At 46.5% G+C, this 22,073-nt stretch overlaps 2 protein-coding genes across 3 annotated transcripts in view; one reads left to right on the forward strand and one right to left on the reverse strand.

Annotated features, from left to right (window-relative positions):
* The window catches only part of PIK3R2 (phosphoinositide-3-kinase regulatory subunit 2), a 154,396-nt gene extending 142,137 nt beyond the window's left edge, over nucleotides 1-12,259 (forward strand). The window contains exon 15 of the mRNA XM_079328547.1: nucleotides 12,247-12,259. The gene's annotated coding sequence lies outside the window, so the exon portion shown is untranslated. The remainder of the gene's footprint in view (nucleotides 1-12,246) is intronic.
* The window catches only part of MLLT1 (MLLT1 super elongation complex subunit), a 29,986-nt gene extending 17,188 nt beyond the window's left edge, over nucleotides 1-12,798 (reverse strand). The window contains exons 1-3 of one of the 2 annotated variants that reach the window (XM_079328574.1): nucleotides 12,589-12,798; nucleotides 8,924-9,104; nucleotides 6,045-6,127 (exon numbers count right to left, since the gene is read on the reverse strand). In XM_079328574.1, the coding sequence (XP_079184700.1) occupies nucleotides 6,045-6,127; nucleotides 8,924-9,104; nucleotides 12,589-12,600 (276 nt within the window). In that variant the 5' untranslated portion in view covers nucleotides 12,601-12,798. The remainder of the gene's footprint in view (nucleotides 1-6,044; nucleotides 6,128-8,923; nucleotides 9,105-12,588) is intronic. The other variant, XM_079328575.1, reaches the window with a different exon arrangement.
* Between the last annotated feature and the right edge of the window lie 9,275 nt (nucleotides 12,799-22,073).

Consider the following 22,073-nt stretch of genomic DNA (forward strand, 5'->3'; position numbering starts at 1 on the left):
TTCATGAACTGCTGCTTCAGTAGCAACTACACACAAGCCAAGCTTTGTTTTTAGGTAATTCCACCTTCTGATATTCCTTGATGTCAATCAGAAAAAATGAGAAGGGAAGACCTTTGCTGCTCCCAAAACAACAGGCTTTTCTAAAGGGCCCTACATCCAAGAAAAGCTTTTAAAAGGGTGGATCATGTCCATTTCTAACTGGTAGATATGAATTGTTCAGATCCAAATTCTGTGGTGCATTTGGCCATGAAATAGTTAAGCTGGTGCAGGGATATCTCAGCAAGGCCTCTCAGAACCTCACTTTGCATCTGCCCCTAAATCCCAGGATGCCAGAGAAGTAAACTACAAGTGAGCACCACAAAGCCAGGCCTTTTATTTGCAGCTGCTGTAAACTTCCCTTCATCCAGTGAATCCCCCTATTCCACCTCCAATCTCCTGAGCTGGGTACATTAGGTTTTATTTTTACTGCTTCCTGTCTGCACCTCCTGCCACTGTGCTGTTACGAGCTCTGAAGCTGCTTTATTTTTCCTTTGAGTTCTCAAGTAATGGGTTAAAGTTCTTTTGGCACTTTTTGTAAGAGGAGGAATTTTTAAAAAGTCTTTTGTTAAAATTTCCTTGTCTTGTTTTTTAAGGCAGGGTGTGCCCTTTGCCACTTAACACAAATCAAAAGGATTTCACTGGTAGCGTGCGCATAAAGCTCATAAATCACTTTTAGAAAGCCATAAAACAAAATTATCTACAAAAATCTAGCACACCAAGGAAGCAGGCTCATGGTTATTCAATAACTATAACATCTAACACCACTTCCCTTCTGCCATAGATCCAGCCTGACAGAGGCATTTATCCAGAATGTCTGGAGAAATGAAACCCCTTCCCAGGCTGGTACAACCTGTCTGACTGGTCCTGGGGCAGCTTCCAGACAGGGCATTGGAAAGGGAATAGCCCAATATTCAGATTTTGAAATAATCAACCTTATGTTCCACTCAGGAATCCATGAACCACTCTTATCTCTTGGGAGATTCTCTCCCAAAAGAGAGAATTCTTTGGGAGGTTTGGGAGATGAAGCATTTATGACTTTCCTCCATCAGATGCTTATTACTTGGTTTGAAAATTAGGTTTTCCTAATATAGTTTTATTTTATGTATCTCTAATGAGTACAATAGATATATGAGTATAAATTATATAGATTAGTGTAAATACATCTCTTTATTTACTTACTACTCCAAGACAAGCAGTTAATAATCTACTAATTCCTCCAAATACATGATATGAAGCTGGCATGGCTGATAAAACTTCTGTCTTTGCCACACACTGGCATAAAAAAAAAAAAAAAAAAATATATATATATATCTATATCTATATATGTGTATTTTCAGCACTTGGAGGTACCTGTGGATGTGCCACACTGAATGGCTACTCAAACACACACAGCCCAGGGATCTTGGCCCTGCTCAGATAAAAGAATGGGTAAATTGATAATCCATCCTAATTCCTGACAGAAAAAGGTAAAAGTAAAGATTCCCCACTCAGCAGCAGCAGCAGGACAAAAGGAATTGCTGCAGGTATGGGAAGGAACATGGTACAGGACAAACCTAAAAAGGACAAGTTTCACTCCTCCTTTCCCAACTTTCAGCAACACTGAGTAAACTCCAACAGGTTAAAGCTGCTCCTCCTCCCCTCAAACCTGTGCACAAATGGCAATTTCAGTAAAATCAAGTATCTCATGCAAACACAGGTTCCTGAACCTTCCTTAAGGGTATTTTCCTGATGGCACAGTCCTGACATCACTTGTAGCTGACCCTGTTCCACCTCCCCTGCCATATGTGCAGCCCACCTACAACATCTCCACTGAGTCTCTATTTCACTACACAAATATTTTTCCCCTCTTCCAATATTTTTCTATTTGTTTTCTATATCACCTCTACAAAGGTTGCAGAAGGGGTAAAATATGCACATTTTTCTTTTGAACCTCAGTGGAAAAATCAAACTAATTTTTCTGCTTTCTTTGCTTATCTCCTTCTCACTAATAGGAAAAGCCCAAGTTCCATGTATCCATTATGTAAATCCTAGAAGGCTTTTATCTCTAGCACTAAAATTAGGAGGTAGCATCTTTAAAGAGACTTTAATACAACATCTTATCCATGTTGCATTAATATCATCTGCCTTATATCAGAATAACATGAAAATCTACTAGACCTTTAGCTTTGTGGGGAGGATTGATCTAATTTGATTAGGATGCAAAAAATGTCACAGGGAATGAATACCAAAGCCAGACCTGTATTACAACGTGTACCACTAGAAGAGATTTATTTGGAGACAACAATGAAAAAAAAAAGCTTCCAGACTGTTGAAATTGAGGGGGAGAGGGAAGAGCAGGAGAAAAACAGCAAGGCATTTGTTGTAGCCGGTTTGTATCGATTTGAGCAGCAGAAGCCACTCACAGCAGCCCTCGTTACAGGAACACAAAGGATTTCAAAACAAAAATAGCACACTAACATTTCCAGTCCAAATGATCTGCTGTCATTAGCCAACTCGACTTTCAAAAGCTTTATCAATCAACCTGCTGAGCCCCTGCCATTTGTTTTTCAGGATCAGTTACAGCAGCAAAGGCTCTGCCAGTGTTAAAGGAGACCACGAATGCTGTGGCTGCTCAGAGCCCCCAGCTGCCCAAGCTCACTGCAATATTCACAGTTTATATTCTGCAATTCAAATGCCAGCCCTGAGAAATCACCCACTCGTGGATGAGCTGGATTGCAGCACACGAAGGACAAACACAGGCCAGCAATGTTCACAGAGGATAAGAACAGGCTTTTACACCTTTTTCACACTCTGCTGACACTTCCCCATCTGACAAAAAGGCACCAAGAACACCGAGTCTGCTGCTTCAAAAACACACAATGATAACAAAAAGGGAGTCCTCCAACACAAAGAGTCAATGGGCAATTTTATGCCAAGTTGCTTTAAAAATCCGATTAAGTTCATTAAAACTGTTCTTAGTAAAGCTGTTCCTTCCCAGAGCACAGGTTGGTATTTCTTTAGCCAAAGCAAAGAGCACACGGGCTCTGACAGCCAGGATTTGTCATCCCAGTAACAAATCACAACAGGGAAAGGAAATGGCTAAGAAAGGAGGCTTAAACTGTGGGGGAAAAAAAAAAAAAAAAACAAAAAACATTTCAGCCAACCATGGCAAAGATCAATCTCCACAGACTGGCTCACTCCCTTTAAATTCTTCCTCTTCTCACCTTCACAAAGCTAAACATGCATCGATAAACAAATCCCAAAGCCTCTGCAAGTCTGGTTTCAGCTGAGGCCACACACACATCAACAAAAATGTGTCACAATGTGAGGAACATATGGCCACAAAAGCCACCCAGCTCCCCTGCCCAGTCACCTCCAAAGAGCCTTTTCACCCCAATCCCAGAACCAATCCATACCATCTACTTGAAGAATTACCCAAGGATGAGTCCCAAATGCTGTAATCAATTCACAATATCTGCTGCACACACACCAGCTGATCCCAACAGTGCAAACAGGTTCACACAGAGCAGAGTGAGAACAAAGTCCTGAAGTAATGAAGACTTTGATTTATTTGGTGTTTGAACACCACCTTCTTTAATTCAGGAGAACACAGGCTGTATATACTAAACCTTTGCCATTCCCTCTCCTCTATCTTTTTAATTTTTACTACATCCCAGTCTTTGCATTTCTGTCTTTGTAGAAGTATTTACCTCTTACATTTCCTTCAACTCAAATTACTGAAAATGATCAGAGCTCTTAAAATCCCCAGATGGCATCATCACAGGGCAGTGGTGGACAGAGGAGCCCAACTCTTCACACAGAACCTTGGAATATCCTGAGTTGGAAAGGATCCTCAGGGATCATCAGTGCAGCCCTTTTCCACCTTTTCCCTCAACCACCCCTTGGCCCAATTAAATAATGAGAGGTGCTGCCTGAAACTCCTTAATTAGTAATTTGTTAATCAGTTTAAAAATGGAAAAGAACTTCTCCAGAAAACATGCAGCTAAAAAATAGGGCAAAAATCAATGTTTTGAAGAACTGTCGATTTGAAAACAAGCCTGCAACTCAACCTGTTCTCCTATTTATTTGTCATGTTTCTGAAGACCAAAATGTCAGAAACAAAGAGCCTTCTCTTAAATTAACAGCTCCTTCCATTGTTTCCAGGGAGAACAGAGCCCACCTATTTCCCTTATTTATAAAAGCCACCTCTCTGCTCAGTGCTGGGGAACAACTCTGCAGTCACGTGCGTGGAGAAACAATGAGGAGAGATGACCCCAGTGGGTGTGAAAGCAAGTTCTAGTCAGAAAAGCTGCCAGCTCCATATTCCATGAGGAACATGGGAATATGAGGGACAGGGGGAAAAGAAAACAGGAATGCAGATGGCAGTCACAGCAAATGTGAGCACCTATCAAAAGACACAGAAATGAGGGAGAGCTGAGGAGCTGTGAAAAAAAAACATTGGAGAGCTGCAGGGAAAAGGGGAGAAGGGCTGGGTGAAGAAAGGAAGGGAAAGGAAAGGAAAGCACTAAAACACAGTTCACCCCTCCCAGGCATTAGAGGTTCCACTTTTAAGGAAACAGCTTGGAGAAGTTCACATTTTTTGGTCAGTCATGCTGACTTAAGCCAACATTTTGTGCAGATGGAGAGTTTTCTGATTCCTATCTAAAACCTCAAAAAAGCCACCAGAAGTAGAACTGCTTTCAGACTTTTGAGGTGCTTTTGTTGCACTCAGGTCATAGTTTTCAATGGTTGCCAAAAAAGCTGCTTTTATCAACAATGTTCAGCCCCCAGCCCTTGCCTACCACTTTTCTTCCCAGCCTTTTGGCTTACCCTACCCACCCAAAAAAACAACTTGTGGGCAAAACACTTCCAGGTTTAGGAGGCCACTCTGTCTTCTGTGGCTCAGTCCCATTATCTGGCTTATTCCTCCAGCCCATGAAGTGGGGTCAGAGCAATGTGGTAGGCCAGGAACCCCACCCAAAATGCTGATTATTCACAGAGTGACACTGCCAGGAGAGCATCCTGGGCTGGAGTGGGGACAGAAGGCAACAGCAGACAGATGTTTGTGGGAGGGCCAGGGAAAGCAGGATGGGAAGTTAAATAGAATGAGGCTGTTGCATGTGGGCTGCTGTCAACACACCTGGGGTAAGGGCTGCTGCTGGGAGAGCTGAGGGGGTGGAGAGCACAGATTACTGGGATGTGGCTCAACATTCTTCGTTTACTTTACCTCAGTTCCCTCTTAGGGATCATAAGCAAAACATTAGTTTTTATTTTATTATTTAAGCAGTAATCAAACCCAGAAATATCCATTATTCATGTTTAACAAAACAATTTAACTGAAACTGAGGTAATATGAACACAAATGCCCAATTCCCTGTTTTCATAACCTACAGCATGTGACCTCTGTGGTAGACTTAACGTTAGCAATAAATCCAAATTTGAACTTTCATATACTTGCTGGCAATACATCTTAAGACTTAAAATATTTAGTGTTTTCTTTCTGGAAGAGCACTGAGTTAGAACAAGGATATCTTTAACACAGCTCTAAACACTTGTGCTACACATGCAAATGTTTGTCTCGGGCCTCTGCAGATTTCATACCTATACAGTAAAATTTGATAAGCTTGCAAATTCAAAAGCAGATTTTTAATATATTGCCAATCAACACAGTGTTTACAAATATTAACAGTATCAGTGTTTTATGTTTATTTACTTCCATATGTAATAAAATATTTTAAATTGCTTTAATACCCTCCATGCTAAAGAAGCTATAAGTGGTACAATCTCTGTTCAGAATCTCCAGGACCATCCACTGTCCTGGTATCACCTTTCTATGCAATTCCATTTCTGCCAAAAGCTTTCTTTTGAAGTCTGGCAGGAGCTTCCAACTCCCAGTTAAATTCTATTTATTAGACTAATAAAAAACACACACATAAAACAGTCACATAATTTAGAGTCTTTCTGTCAGGCAGTTTCAGGCTCTGGCACAGCTCAAAACAATTAGAAGACCAGAAATCAGATTCTACCTTGTTTTTGAAGTGCACTTCAATGGGCATAATGAAGCCAGCATAGCCAGACTCCTCCACCTTGTAGGGGGGCTCCTTGCACACTGAAAGAGAACAAATAAATGTGAACTTGGAATTCAGCACAACTTTATTTGAGCCAAAAAGGAGCTGCAGGAAGAAAACTGGGCCTCTGACAACTCAGGGCAGAGTTAAAACACTGACCTTTGTGGAAAAACCCACACAGAATAAGATGGTGGCCACAGGCTTAGTTAAGAACATGAAATCTGTTCTTAGCTCCTCCCATGGAACGGAAACATAAAACACTGCAGGCCCCAGCCCCAGTGAGATCCTTCCCTCCTGTGCACCCAGATACAATTACATTTCTGGGCAGGCCCACAACAATGCAAACTGCCAGCTCCAAGTGCCTGCCGAGGAAAGGCCAAGACCCAAAAGGTGGAAAAGCACAGAAAGGCAAACTTTACTCTGATGTCCATATTTCCACCAGCACACACAGGCAGGTGATGATTTTTTCCTTGAAACACTCCCCTGCACTGCTCAGTGCTCACAGCTGGGTAACAGCCACGCTGCTTCCCCCACAGGTGAACAAACCTGAAGGGCAGGTGAGCACTGCTATTTATTTCACACACAAGGAAACACGAGCAGGAAGGTGAACCAGTTTGCTGCTAAGGTCAGAGCTGCTTACTGTAGAAACAGCAATTAGAAAAGTTAATTGCTTCTCAGAAATTAATCTGCATGTCCCTGCCTCAGTTCCCCCTGTCCCGCTATCTGGTGTGGGTTCTTGCTCCTGAATCCTTTCCATTATCCACTCCAGGATGTCCCATTTGAAGGATTCCAGGATCATTTCTTTGGCTATGATGGAGCAGCACACAGCAGCTGCCAGGAGAAACATGAGCCCCACACAGATATTCTCCCTCTCAGGAACCGGATGCACTTGCATATAATTTATGCACTACAATATATGTAAATAAAGTCAATTAGGTAATTAGAGGAATTCAGTGCAAATCTTTTGAGTTTCTCTTAAGAATTCCAAGTAATTAATATGATTAGGAAACAGTACATCAAATCTAAAAGCACACAAATTATTTTCCTTTAATGTAGCTGTATTATCCCCACCCAGCTCTAAGCACTTCTACCATCATTAAGGTGCTGGAAAGCAGCACTCCAAATGCAACTGAGAAAAAAGGGCATCACTAAAAATAACAAAAACCTCTAGACTTGCTTTAACTTGAACTTCATATAAGAACCCTGTCATTTAGAGGGAAAAATCCCAAAGCAAAGAGCAGTGCCAATATGGCAGCAGGAATCTTAAGCCTATCTGCCAAGCAGCCTTTGTTCCTCTGCCACTCAATTCTGAGAAATTCAAGGGCTCCAAGAGCAATCTGCCAGCAGCACGAGCCCACCTTCAGCAGCAGGATCTGCTCCAAGAGGGCACCATCTGAAGAAACCCTCCAAATAAACTCAGGAACAGGAGAGGCACTTTAGGTACAACCCAGACATGCCTTGGTGAAAGGCATGCTGGCATTAGGAGCAAGCATTGAAAACACAGGGACTGGGAAAAAATCCCCCTGCAAAGGCAGATGATACAGCAACTGCCTGAGCAAAGGCATGGTTTTATAATGCCAGAGGGCAGGGCTGGATGGGATGCTGGGAAGGAATTCCTCCCTGGGAGGGTGGGGAGCCCTGGCACAGGGTGCCCAGAGCAGCTGGGGCTGTCCCTGGATCCTGGCAGTGCCCAAGGCAGGGGGCTTGGAGCAGCCTGGGATGGTGGAAGTTGTCCCTGACCATGGCAGGGGCTTTAAGGGCCCTTCCAACCCAAACCATTCCAGGATTCTATGTACTATCCCAACACAGTTATTTGTAATGAATTAATTACACCAGAAGACAAGAACTGTAACCCACAATTTTTATTTTTTTCTATAAATCAGCTTTCAGCTCAGTCCTGCACCTGCTTGTGATACACCAGTTTTAGCAGATCAGTTTGAAGGAGATATTATCTACACACAGAGCAGAGTCACATCCTCGTGAATGCTGAGCACCCCTCAGTTCCTTTCCACCATGGACTCCCACAAATACCCAATGTCCCAGGTTGTCCTAAAGCATCCTGAGTGTCCTGCTCCTACAGCAGTATTTCCAAGAATGCACATTACAACAATTCTCAGGGGCAGCTTGTATTTCTTAAAGCACTGCAGCTTCAGTTACACAATCCTACATAGATGTAACTGCACTGCCCCTGAGAAGGGCAATTCCTGCTCCTCCTCCTCTACCTCATGAGCTCCTGCTGCCCCATGCCAAGAATAAAGTTCATTTTGTTACAGAGGCAGAAAACAAAGTCAGAAAATAACACTCCAACCCAACCACAGTGACTGCATCGGGCTTGCAGGGGGAATGTACAGCAAAGACACCATCACCCCATGGCAGCATTGATTTCTGCTGAGTTAAGGCTACCTGAACTGGCACCTGAGACTAGAAATTGCAAGAATCTGCAAAACTCTCTATACCCAGTACACATCTGTGCCCAGTATTAAAGCATCTCTCACGTGCTTCCAGCTTTTGCTGGTGAATTCTAACACATCAAATCCATCTTTCCCATTGTGTAACGTGAATTATCTTCTGCTGTCACTTGTGTCTGGAGAACCTGCACATACTAATGCTTAAATAAGAGGAGAAAGCAGCTCACCTCCTGCCCTTTCAGCAGAAGCAAGGTCCCATTCTCCCTGACCTTCCTCAAACACAGTGGGGAAAGGTTAAAACCGGAGTGCACGCAATGGACATTTCACTCCTCTTTAAGGAGATATTTCACAGCAAAGTGACAGCTCAACACAACCTCGACTTGCAAAATGCTCTTTCCTAGAGAAAAAACCCCAGGCAGCCCCTCTGACCTCGCTTGGGTTTGGGGAAGCTCTCGTGCAGCCGGAAGACGACGCGCTCCACGAAGTGCTGGATGTCGCACTGCTCGGGGCCGCGCACGAACACCATCCAGTCGTGGGTGAAGCCCTCCGTGGTCGGCTTCTTGCGCAGCTGGGCCCGGTGCCCCAGCTCCAGCTTCACCTGCACCGTGCACTGCGGGGGGACAGAGGCAGCAGCGTCAGCACAGACACATCAAACCCTGCTGGGAGGCACTGGCAATGCAGCAGCTCTGTGTGTGGGGTCAGGCTCGGACTGCAAAGTGCTGCTCTCAACGGGAAACTCACAGAAGAATAGCTCCAGCACCATTTCGTACCTATTTGCTTCCTAATATTAACATTGCAGAGAAAGCAGCTCTACAAGAGGGATTGGTTTCTCTGCATCACTTATCAGTTAAATTGTCAGCAAAGTCCTAATTGAGGAATCTTTATTTCTAGAAAAGTGTCAGAGACAGAACTTGATGTTCACAGCTTACAGAATTCACAGCGCTGACAGAAAACTCATCTTGAAACAGGAAAAATCAGACCATGAATTGGTGGTTTATGATATTCTCTAGAATATATCACTCACCAGAAGAAAATTATGTTTCCTGTATGGTTCTAAATATATTTTATTATCTCACTTTCAAAGACCAAGTTAACATATCTGCCTATACAATGTCCAACACTAAACTGACCTAATTCTGATATTCACTCCAGAATCCTACTCTGATCACTAAGTGACAGAGAAGGTGTATTCCATGTCTGGCTCAAAGCACAAAAATCCCATTAAATGCCTTAAAAACCAAATGAAATTAATGGTGAAAATCCACATAGTATTGCAGACTTCACAGCCAGGAGAAAGGAAATGAATTAAACAGATGTAACAGAGAAAAGGCAAATGGGATTCAGACACAAGATAAATCAAGGAAATCTTAGAGTCACATTTCTAGACAGAGAATAACTCAAGGTACCCAACTTCTGTGCACATTTGTTACACAAACCAGAGCAGCAGCAGCAATTCCAAACTAAACCTACCAAAATCCAGCTTCAGCACCAGGAGGCTGATGGAAAAAAGGGCTGGTTCCAGTCCCTACCCCATTCCTCACTTCAGGCTTGAAAATAAGTGTCTTGCTCTTCCTAGCAAGTCTCAATTACCATTGGGAGAGGCAGCATTATTTGTCATTACCTATATTACATGCTGACCTGGAGCCAAACCAAGGGCATGTTAGACAATGAGCAGGGAAAAGAGAAAGCTTCCTGAGCTCCAGACAAATGTTTAGGGAAAGTATCATCCTTATTCTCTCCTTGACAAACTGCAGCAAGGAGTGTGATCACAATTAATGCTCAAAAAATATTCTGCATCTCCAATCCGAGCTTTTTTTTTCCAGAGCATGGTGAATACTTGCTGAAAAAGCACAAGTGACTCCATCTCAGCCTTCTTGTCTTTGTAAAAAGCTCTCACAGGAGGTCTGCAGAGCACCAGGCATCAAAGCCTGACCTCCCAAATTGCAGTCCAGTTCCAATTTCAACCATAAGCCTTAACACACTCTTTCAGGCAGTTTAAATCTTTACAGCAAAATACCTTCAACCACCCAACACATCAATCCTGAGGCTCGGGGACAAACTCATCTCATTAATTCCTTCACCATTATTGCTACAGCATTTCTCTGGGATACCTTCCTCTGCAAGTTCTCTTGGCAGGCCATTTTTTTCCCTGTTCTTAAGGCTTATCTCCAGTAGCCCCACCTCGCTCCTGAGCTAAGAACCAAGGCCCAGGGCCGGCTGCTCTTTCATGTCGCATTAAGGGCTGAGAAGAAAGGCAAGGTGTGCTTCTCCCCGAGCACAGCAATCCCTCCAACGCTGCACGAGCATTATGTGGAGCCAGCCTGCCGAAATCCCGAGCTCGCACTGGAGTGTGCCTGCAGGCCTGCTTTATCTGGGATGCTTCCCACAGCGCTCACATCCCCTGAGCCAGCCTGTGCCGCAGCCTCACGTTATCGATTCCATAATTACCCTTTAAATCCTGCTACTGTTGCCAGTTACTACCCCTCTCCTGAGAAGTGCAAATGACTGTCAGGCTACAAAATCTGCCTCTCCGAGTTGAAACGGCTGAGAAATTGGAGCTGAGAACCAGATGGGGCTGTGTGGAAGAGACCGAAATTAAACATAAAAGAGAACTGTTTAACTGAGAGTGAAAGTTGTACTTGCTGCACTCCTCACACCCTGCTCCAATTAACAATCGTTGTGAATTAAGCCAGAAGTTGAAACACATTTGAAAATAAGATCTCCCAACATAACCAGCATCCAAAGTTGTTCCGCTGAAAATGGAGGGTTTTTTTTCCTTTTTTTCCAAGCGTGTCTCTCAACAAAGGGAAATCAGGATCCTATTCAAACAATTTGTAATAATACAAAGGAGCCTGCTTTCAACTTCTCAATAAACATTCTGAAGGCTGCTCTGGTTTTTGTTTGATGTGCTAATTGCCTGAAAGCCATCAGCAGCTCCCATTGCCGCTGCTCCGGGTGATTACCCGGGATAGCGGGGCTGCTTCCCGAGCCTCAGCCCGGAGGTAACGGGAGGTACCTGTTACCCGCTCCCCGCACACAAAAGGCTCCCCATGCCCATCACCTCAGGTAAACTTCCCGCACGCATCCCGGAACCCCCCGGGCCGCCGGGACTCTCCCGGTGGCATTAACCCTTGGCGGCACCTCCCTCCCCGGCAATAATCCCGGGCAGGAATTTGCGGGAAATGCTGCTCACACCCCCCGCCGCGGGCGAGGCTGCAGCGGCCGCCCACGGAGGGGAGAGGGCTGAACCCACCCCCCCGCCCCCCAAAAGAATGGGGGGACGGGTCTCCTCTCAATGGGATTAGGGAGGGGGTGTGACCCCCAAATGCGGGGTGGGAAATGAGCGGTGTGATGTGTCCCCCCCCCAAATGGGACTGGGGATATGATGTACACCCCCCCCAAATGGGATGGGGGAGGAGATGTGCCCACGCAAAAGGTGTGGGAAGCAGGTGTGCCCCCCAGATGGGATTTAGGAAATGTGTCCTCAAAAAGGGGAGCAGGGAGAAGGCGTGCACCCTCCCCAAACGAGGGATGGGGAAGGAGGTGTGACCCCCCCCCCAAACTGGATTCAGGGGATCTGCCACCCCCAAAAGCGTGTGAGAAGGAGACGTGTCCCCTAAACGGGGGTTGCAGGGAGGAGGTGTGCCCCCACAAAGGGGTGTGAAGAGGACGTGTGCCACCCAAACGGGATTGGAGAGGAGATGTGCCCCCGCAACAGGGTGTGGGAAGGAGGAGGTGTGCCCCCTAAATAGGACTGACGAGGAGATGTGCTCCCCAAAAACAGCTGGAGAGGAGGTGTGCCCCCCCCAAATGGAATGGAGAAGGGGTGTCCCTCTTAAAAGGTGTGGGGAGGACATGTACCCCCCACAAAAGAGGGGTTGGGATGAGGTGTGTCCCCCCAAAGAGGGTGTGAGGAGGAGATATGCCCCCCCAAATGGGGGCGATGCCCCCCAGCCCCCCCTTCCCGAGGACAGCGGCGCCCCCCCCCATTCAGGGCCCCTTCCCCGGGGGTCCCTCCCTACGTGCCCCCCTCTCTGAGGGGGGGGCGGCACCGCCCCACCCCTCCGGCAGCGCGGCGCGGCCGCTCCCCTCACCTGATTGTCCATGGCTGGGCACAGCAGCGCCGCGGGCCCCGCTCGCTCGCTCCCGCCGCCGCGGCGGTTTCGCTGCCCGGTCGGCGGGGCGGGGGGGGAGAGAATTTCTTCCCCCGCTCTGTCCACGAGCAAAGCCGCTCTGTCCGTCCCCCCCACCCCCCTCCCCACCGCCTCGGCCGCCGCCTGCTCGGTCGCGGCCCCTCACGGCCCCGCCGCCCGCCTCATTGTGTGTCACTCACAGGCAGCGCCAGCCCCGCGCCCGCCCCGCGGAACCGGAAACCGCCTCAGCGCCACAGCGGCCCCCGCGCGCCGCCAATGCCCGCGCGCCGCACGCCGCGGGGCGGGGCCCCGTGACGGACAGGGACTTGCACCAATAAGCGTTGGGCGGGCTGCGGAGTGGGCGGGATTCAGGGCGGGGCCAGCGCTGTGGGTCTGGCGGGGGGCGGGAGCGGGGCCCGGCCGCCCCCATTGCCCCGTGTGGGGCGACGCGGCGGCCGCTCCGCTGCGGCTGCTGTCCCGCTGCTGTCCCCGCTCCTGTCCCCCGCGATGCTCCTCTTAGTGCACAACCAACACCGGCACCAGGCGTGTGGGCCTCGCCGTGCGCTCCCGGCCGCGCCGTCCCTCCCCTCTTCCTCCCACGCCGCCCTCGCTCCACGTTTCCCCGACGGTGTGTTAATTCCCGACACAAATGAGGTGGGAACAAGGGGAAACGAGGGAAGCCGCAGGTCCCGATGCCGGGCAGGGCTCGCCTTGTTCGTTCCTTCCTGCGCCTTTTTTCTCTCCGTCTCTCCCTCACGTTCCCCCGTCTCATTTTTCCCCTCGTTGTCTTTCATTTTCCCTCAGTGCTCCCTTTTCCTTCTGCCTATCTCTTATTTCCCCTCAGTTTCTCTCATTCTCTCTTGTTCTGCCCCATTTTCCCTTACTCTTTTATTCTCCCTTGTTCTCCCTCATTTTTCCTTTGCTGTCTCTTGTTTCAATTGCCCACTCTCATTTTCTTTCCATTTCTTTCCTTTTCCTCGCCGTCTCCCTCATTTCTCCCATTGATCTCCCACATTTTCTCTCATTTCCATTTTCCCCTTGGTCTTCCTCACTTTTTTCCCTCGGTCTCCCTCATTTTCTTTCAGTTTCTCTCATTCCCCCCTCATTTTCTCTCCTTTTCAGTCTCCCTTATTTTCCCCTTAGTTTCTATTTTCCCTGCAGCATCTCCTTGCCTCATGTATTTTTCCCCAAATTCTCCCTCATTTCCCTTTGTTTATCTCCTTTTCCCTTTGACCTTCCTTGTTTTTTCCCTCTGTCTGCCTCATTTTATGTTTTTCTCCTTTTTCCCCTCAGTCTCCCAGATTTTCCCCCTCAGTTATCCTCATTTCTCCCCTCAGTCTCACACATTTCCTCGCAGTTTTCATTTTCCTCTCAGTCACCCTCATTACCCTCAGTCCCTTTCATTTTGGCCCTCAGTTTCCTCTTTTCCCCTCAATTTCTCTCCTTTTTCCCCTTGATCTCCCTCATTTCCCCCTCATTTTTCCCCTCAGTCTCCCACATTTCCTCTCGGTTCCCATTTCCCCTTCACTTCCCTCATTTCTCCCTTTTGTCCCTCATTCCTTCACAGTTCCCCTTCCCGCCTTCCTTCCCCCTCTCCCCCCTCTTTCTCCCTCCCAGGCAGAATTTTACCCTTTTATTTCGAGTTTTAAATGACAAGTTATAGCTCTCAACTTTCCCAGCCCTAAAGGAACGCGGGGCTGATCTTTACAAGTGCAATTGGTGACTGTTTCCGAGCAAACTCGCTCAGGATTTTTTTTTTTTTCTCCGTGCAACTTTCTTGTTTGAAATAATTTGTTGATCTCTGCGAGGCAGCAGAAAAAAAAAAAAAAAAACCGTGTTAACCAATAACTCTGTGTGTCGCTGACTGATCGCCACAGGCGAGGATTAATCGGTTCCCAAATCGTTCTAAAGAGCCACTTTACCTCATCAACCTGATAGAGGATATTAGCGAAGCAAAATGCTTAATCGCTTCAGTTAACAACAACAACAACAAAAAAGAGCCCGATTTGGGTTCCTTTAAGTGCTCCGGTTTTAATTTTCCATGTTTCTGTCTGATGCAGTCCCAAGAGACATCTCCTTGGACAGTCCCTTTTCTTCTCCATTGAGAAAGGGCCTCTTTCTCTGGGAGTTCTCATTGATATCTTTAATTGTGAACATTATTCCCATGCACGTGACTCTGGAGTCTAAATCTTTTTATTTTCTGCCTCCCCATCTTGGCTATTCACTCCCAGCCTCATCACAGTCCTTGGAGGTAACGTGCTCTCAGGGCTGAGTATTTTCTGGGAATGTTTTCATCTTTCCCAAATTTACTCTTGCTCTTCTGAATTTCTACCTTGTGCAAGAGATGTTGTTCAGACACACCAGACCCTGAGCTTTTTCTTGGAAATTTGCCTATTGCTTCCTCGGAAACATTGTTTAATTTTCCTCAATGGCAATTTTTTTCATGCCTTTATTTTTGCCCAGCCTGGTGTTAATGGCTGGTTTTGTATTCTCCCAGTGCAGGACACAGCTGCCATCCCACTTCTGGTTTGGACACAGGTCTCCAGCTTTCAGGAGGTTATCTGACCAAGAGCTTGGACACTTCCAAGATGGGAAATTCAGAACCAAGTGCTTCAGCTTCCACATGCACTCTGGCAGCCCAATAATTAGACATTAAACCACATTTTTACTGGACAATTTGGGGTGTCCCATTTGGGGTAAGCACCACCTGATGCTCCAAGCACTCTCTGCTGGAACCAGCAGTTTGGAGCTGGACTTTGCTGATCCCTGTGGATCCCTTCCAACTCAGGATATTCGATGAAGAGGCGTGAATGGTTTAGTTTAAAATGTGCTGGGATGGCTCTTTACATTTAACTGCGAAAACACTCAAGGAGTGAAATTCCTAGAACCTTTGCTCTGCTAACAATTCCCAGCCTGAACCATTTCCAGCACAACCACCCAAACCTACCCCGATTTTCTTTTCAAGCTCCCCTCAAAAACAAAACAAAAAAAAAATACAGCCAAGGGTAGAAAATTTGCCAGGCTCTTTAAGAGTGTGCTGGGAGTTTCGGGTGCTGGGGATGCCGGAGCCAGCAGCCATCCAGGCTTCTCCAAACTCCTAATTTTGCAGGGAGATCTCAAGCTAACGAGCTGTCAGCCGAGTGCCTTCGCACCCGAGGCAGCCGTGGGCTGAGCTCCTGGTTCTTTATACCTATTCCAGCAACTTCTGGGCTTTGCAATAAGCGTCTGCAAATCCAATTAGCGTCTTTCTTTGTGGCACTGGATGCTGGCAGAGATCCGCTGTGCTGCTGCCATCTACAGTAGGGCCAGTGCCAATGGATAAGAAACAGCCCCTATTTGCATATTCAAATATGCAAATGAGACACGACAGCTCTCCTTCATTTTTGTTTGGGTTTTTTTTTTTATTTTATTTTTCTTTCCAGAGTCTTGCTTCAAAGATCCTTGTCTCGAACTGAAAGGTGTGTGTTTAATCTGGCTTGGCCTATGGTAGGGGACCATGCCAAGGGCTGGTTCTCTCCCGTGAGAGTTGGAGATGATGGAAAATAAAGTGGAAAAAAGACTTTGCACTGTGCTTATCCCTGCCATGGCCAGGGATGGGAAAGATTTCGGGGGTGTTTTCCCAGGTTCCAGCCCTGGGAAAGGACAACACGTTCTTTCTCTCTCCTGCCTGTGCACACCACGGATGCTTGAGAGGCTGAACGTGGCTGTTCCTGGAGAGTGTGAGCAAAGGAAGCAGCAGCAGGGGTGTTGAGATCAGATGTGTCCCAGTGCTCAGTGACAGAGCAGCTCAGGTGTCACCAGCCACCAGACTGGCAGAGCCCACCTCAGCTCTTGGGATGATCTGAGGAACAGACAACAGATAAAACTGCCCCTTCAGGCACCTCTTCCCTCCCCTGGCTCCCTTTCTCTGCAGGAACACAGCACTGACCCCCTCAAACACACACAGCCCCCCACCCTCCCCAGCAGCCCCTCCAGACCATCCTCATGCAGCCCAAGATGCCTGGATTGCCCATTCTCCAGGAAAAGTTCTTTCCTGTAGATTTAGCATCCCTCACTGCCAGGTGGGCTGCACACCAACTGTGTGACTGCAAGTCCCTTTCATGGTTTTGTATGTCTGGGCTTGTGGCTTGCCCTTCCTGTCTCTGGAGAAACAAGTTTGTTTCACTGTTTTTCATCATTCATTATTATTTTCTCATTACCAATTTAGTTGCAGCCTTCCCTGCTTCCACTCTTGCACTGAAGACCATGACTTCTGTGGTCAGTCTGGGCTCTGAGTGGCTTGGACACCAGCCAGGGAACAAGCAAGGCTGATTCCAGCACGGAAAGAATCAGGCAGTGCAGGAAAATTATCATCTCCTAATAGCACTAAAGGATTTAAAGATTAAGACAAAACCTCACATTTGAGCAGGGTTTCTGCGAGAAAATTCACTCTTCCAATTTGTGCCCATGTGCAACATGCTGGAATGGAAAGAGCCTCAAGTTCTGGGTGTCAGTGACTTCACTGCCTTCTCTTCCAGCTGCAAAATGATGCCAGTGGTCTTCACTCCCTTCTGCAAAGCACATCCCTTGAGCCAAATGAGCCAAGGTGAGCCAATCTGCAGCTGAAACCCATAACTTGTGATATTTGTAAGAAAGGGCAGAGATCTTTCTCCTGGTGTGCACCAAGGCTTTGCCAAGCACAGCATCACATCCTTGTGTGCAGCCTCTGATGGTGTCCTGAACCTGAAACTGAGGGAGGATTTGGTTTCTCTGGGGGAGCTGGGTGCTGCTCTGGTCTGTGTCACAGGGTCACCTGAGGGTGACAGGGAGAAGCTGTGAGTGAGGGCTGCAGCCACACTGGCTCCTGGTTTGTTAATCAACACTGGGATCCCTGCAGGGAATCCTGGGCTTGTTTCAATCAGCTGTGAACCCCAGCAGTGTTTATTCTTCTAAAAAATGATTTTCTTTTGCCTGTTGTCTGCCTTCCCCTTCTGCAGTTCACACTCCACACTGCAGTGTTCACAGAACATATTTAACACTGGTGTAGTGTAGCAAAAGCCCAGATTGTTATTAACCAAAAACTCTGATTGCCAAAAAGATACTCCTAGCAACTACTAGCTGCATCTGGGAAAAATTACAGACAGCTTGGAAATTCTTTAGTTCCTTATTAATGAAGGACTTTGTAAAAAAACCCAACCCACACTGTAATACAGTTTAGCTTAACTAAATTCTTTTGTGCCCGAGGAAAATCTAAATTATAGCGTGCTATAGCTACTGCAAAACACAGAAGGATTTAAATGTACAATAACCCTCCGAACCAGAAGGAAGAGGGAAAATTTTCTTAGTAAGTGGGAACACAATGAGAATTTATTTTATTCTTTCTGGGTATTTAGTGCTGGTGAAAAGAGCCAGATGAATAGTCCCAAAGACGTCACGTCCCTTGCAGATGCAGCATGGGCAGCACAGGCGTGCTGGAACTGCCCTGCCAACGTGACCCAGTTCTGAATGAGCAGCACCAGCTTGCTGGGGGAGAAAGGAGCCTGTCACTATTCAGGCCCTGACCCCTCTGCTCCAGGCTGTTAATGAAGGGGCCTCATTAACACCAAAGGTGAGCTTGGCATTATAATGGGCTGCTGAAGTGACACCCATCAATCCTCAGTGCTGCCTATTGAGGTGAGGGCACCTTCCCCTTGTGCTCTGCACACAGAGGGCAGCTTTGGCCAAGTGATGTAACAGCCTGGAGCTGCCAGAGCTGGCCAGACCTGCCACAGGGAGAGTTTCACCAGCTGGATTTGTCCCAGGATGAATTCAAGCTGCTGGCACAAGGACAGCTGGAGAAGACTGGCCCAGGCACCTCATGTGGCCACTGGAGCAAACACAATCGTGGGACAATAGGAGGGAGGGAGATTCACTGCTGAAATTGGTGTTTGCTCTGCTCAGGGCTGCTTTTGGCTGCTGCCAAAGTCTTTGAAAGGTGTCCATCTGCATGCTGAGAGAGAGGCCACCTTGTGACTGGGGACTGTCACCCTCAGCAGGGTAACGTTTAGGCCACTGAAAAATACCAGATGAGGAGAAAAAACAGCTTGAAAAATAGAACATGACAGAAGGAGTTCAGTAGGGAAGTGTGACCAGCACCAAAGAGCCTGTTCTGAATTGTGTTCTGGGTTGAAGAGCCCTTTAAGAGAGGGATTTCCATCCCATATTGGCTGGAGCAGCTGTGGCTGCCCCATCCCTGGAAGTGTCCAAATCCAGGTTGGGTGGGGCTTGGAGCAACCTGGGATAGTGGAAGCTGTCCCTGCCCATGGCACGGGTGGGACTGGATGAGCTTTTAACTCCCACCCCAAACCATTCCATGATTCTCTGATTCTACAGATACACTGAGACAGAAGCTCTCCCTGGCCCTCCCAGGACATTTCCTAGGGCTCTAAGGTGGCAATCCAGTGACTGCCCTGGTTCTGAGCACCCTGAGCTCCTCCCATGTTGTGTGGAGCCTTTTCCTCTTGGGACTGGTGTTTCTGCTGTTTCCAACCCCAGTAATTCAGCCTGGTGGTTTTGAGAGCCACTGGTGCTTTCCAAGAGCAGTAGATACCTGGCCCAGTGGTGTGTGATGCTCTCTGCACATTGTGAGACAAAATCAGAGCTCCTGGAGCTGTTTTTCAGAGCCTGTAGCATTCCAAGCCTCAGCCTGGAGAAAAGGAGGCTCAGGGGGGACCTTCTGGTTCTCCACAACTCCCTGACAGGATTGGGCAGCCAGGGGAGTTGGAATCTTCTCCCAGGGAACAAGGACAGGACAAAAAACAGCCTTAGGCAGGTCCAAGAGAGGTTTAGGATGGATATCGGGAAAACTTCCTCACAGAAAAGCTTATAAAGTACTGGAATGGGCTGCCCAGGGCAGTGGTGGAATATCCATTGCTGGAAGTGTTCAAAACACTTGTGGATGTTGCCCCTGGGGATGTGGTTTAAGGGGTGGTGCTGCTGGGTTGGTGGCTGGACTCAATGTTCTGAACCATTGTGATTGATTCTGTGATTGGATGAAATTATTAAGAATTTCTGGGTTTTTTTGTTTTTTTTTTTTTAATTCTGGTTCAGCTGCTCCCATTACATATTCCACTAAACTGTTTTTCTGGAGTGGTGTAAAAAGAGCTCTCACCTGTCTGCACAGTGACTGCAGGAGGAGTTGCCACATATGCAAATGTATGCAAATTCCCCCTGCTGTACCTGGCTGAGGTAGGACAGCAGCTCAGATAGTGCCCACTCTGCACTGGGGGCTGTGCCAACCTGCTGTGTGTGACTCAGGGCATTTGGCTGGCCCTGCCATGCTGAAATCCAGCCCACTGAAACTTCAGCTTTATCAGTGCCATCATTACCTGTGAGACAGGAGTGCCCCTGATTGCAGCAAAGCCATTTTTTAGCAGCATGGCACATCTCAAACACCCTGGAGCTGGATTTTGTTGCATAAAAGCACAGCCAATGCAGTTTCAAGGGAGTCAGGCTGGAATATAAAGTGACAAACACATGTGACAAACGCTGTTTTGTCCAACACAGGGAGGATTCAGAGCTGTCACTGTGGAGGCAGAGCTGTAAAAAATTTTCTTTTTGTTACTCAGCCATCAAACAAGCCAGGTAATACCCTGCCATGAGTGAATCCATTGCACTTATAAAATTATAAATATTTGAGCTGGATGAAGGACACAATCAATTTGTACCCATTTCACACAGTTTTGGAAGTGCACTCTGCAAACATTACAGGTGCTTGGTTTGGGTGCCTGGACATTTTTATAAGCCAGGAGATCTATTTTAAATCCATGTGAAATGTGTCACAAAACATCTGACATATGTGGGAAACATATTCCTGCACCGTCTGGGCAGTGTGTGAGGTCACTGGGAACAGCTTGAAAACAGCAATCATTTGCATATGGATATAGAGTTATTTATTTGGTGACACTGTCCCAGGGGAAGAGGGGCACAGCCCAGGTCTCTGCAGGTCACAGGCAATGTCAGGGGTGTTGGAATTGTGAGGAGTAAAATTGTGAGGGCAGAAACAAATGGCTGAAGTGTTTGTGCCTGGGAATTTTTATTTGATCCTCGTAAAAATAAAGTTTTGTAGAGGGTAAGAGGCAGAAAGAGGAAAATAATGTTATTTTTGACCTTTTGCTCTATGATGTTTTAATCACTAAGAACCATAGAATCACAGAATGTCCCAAATTGGAAAAGACACACAAAGATCATGAGTCCAACTCTGGCCCTGCAAAAACACCCCAACAATTCCACTCTGTGCATCCCTGAGAGAATTTGGCTTGGAAGGGACCTTAAAGATCATCCAATTCCAAATCTTAATTGGGGTTAATCTATATCTGTGTCTGCCTGTAAGGATGGTAAATGTTATTTAATGTTCCATGGGTAAATTGTGAAGCCTGATAGGATGATTCATGATGAACAACACATGCAACTTGTTGCCATTTTTGCTCTGTTTCACAGATTTGGGTTTGATTTCACTTGTCAGTGCTCTGGTGGATGTTAATACTTGGCAATATTAGGATAGCAAACAGCAAAATCTCACATATATTAATTCCTGTGTTTTCACATGACAGATCTTCATTGATTAATTTTTAAATTTGTCCCAGAAAGCACTTAGTGAAATGCTGCAATTTGCACTTTATTGGCATTACATGGCACCATTCCTTGCTCCAGCTCAGCAAAATATATTCTTAAGTGTAAGTAAGTGCCATTGATATCAATGGAATTATTCATATTCTTAAAATTAAACATATGTTTAAACATTTCAGGGAACTGAGACAGCTGGTCTCTTGTTGAAGGCCTATCTAAATAAATGCATCATCTACAGCAGATTGTGAAATTTATAATCCCATGCACAACTTAATGTTGAATATTTCAGCATTTCGGGTCAATCTTTGCCTTTTGTTAAATATCTGTGTCAGAGAATTGTGACATTTCAGTGCAGTCCAGTTTTATGTTTGAACACATCTGTGAAGAACCTCTGCAGAGCTGAGCTCATGAACAGGGACAGAAGCAACTGAATGTTCACAGAAAGTGAACAAAAAAAAAAAAAAAAAAAAAGAAAAGTGGAGACCAGTCCTAATTGAAACCACGTTTTGAGCTGTAATCAGAAGGCACAGAAAAATTAATCCTTCCATTTTAGGTATTTTGATAGCAGCCATTAGTGGAGAGTTGAAGTTATTCAAACCACTTTGCCAGACAGAAGGGAGCTGCTTGTTTTTCTTCTGCCAGCAGCAGTGAAAATGCCTTCCCAAGTGGAACCAAACCACGGGGGTTTATAGAAACAGCTGAAGAGATTATTTGATCTTTTGATTAAAACCTCATTTTTTGGTCAGCTGGTTTATTTGCCCAGGTAATGGCTGTGCTTCTCCTTCCCCACATGTCTGTGATCCCTGGTCAAACCCAGCCCTGGCTGGCTGCAGCTCAGACAGAACACAGTCAAAAACAGT

The sequence above is a fragment of the Erithacus rubecula genome (assembly GCF_903797595.1).
Source record: "Erithacus rubecula genome assembly, chromosome: 28".
In the NCBI taxonomy this organism is placed as follows: domain Eukaryota; kingdom Metazoa; phylum Chordata; class Aves; order Passeriformes; family Muscicapidae; genus Erithacus; species Erithacus rubecula.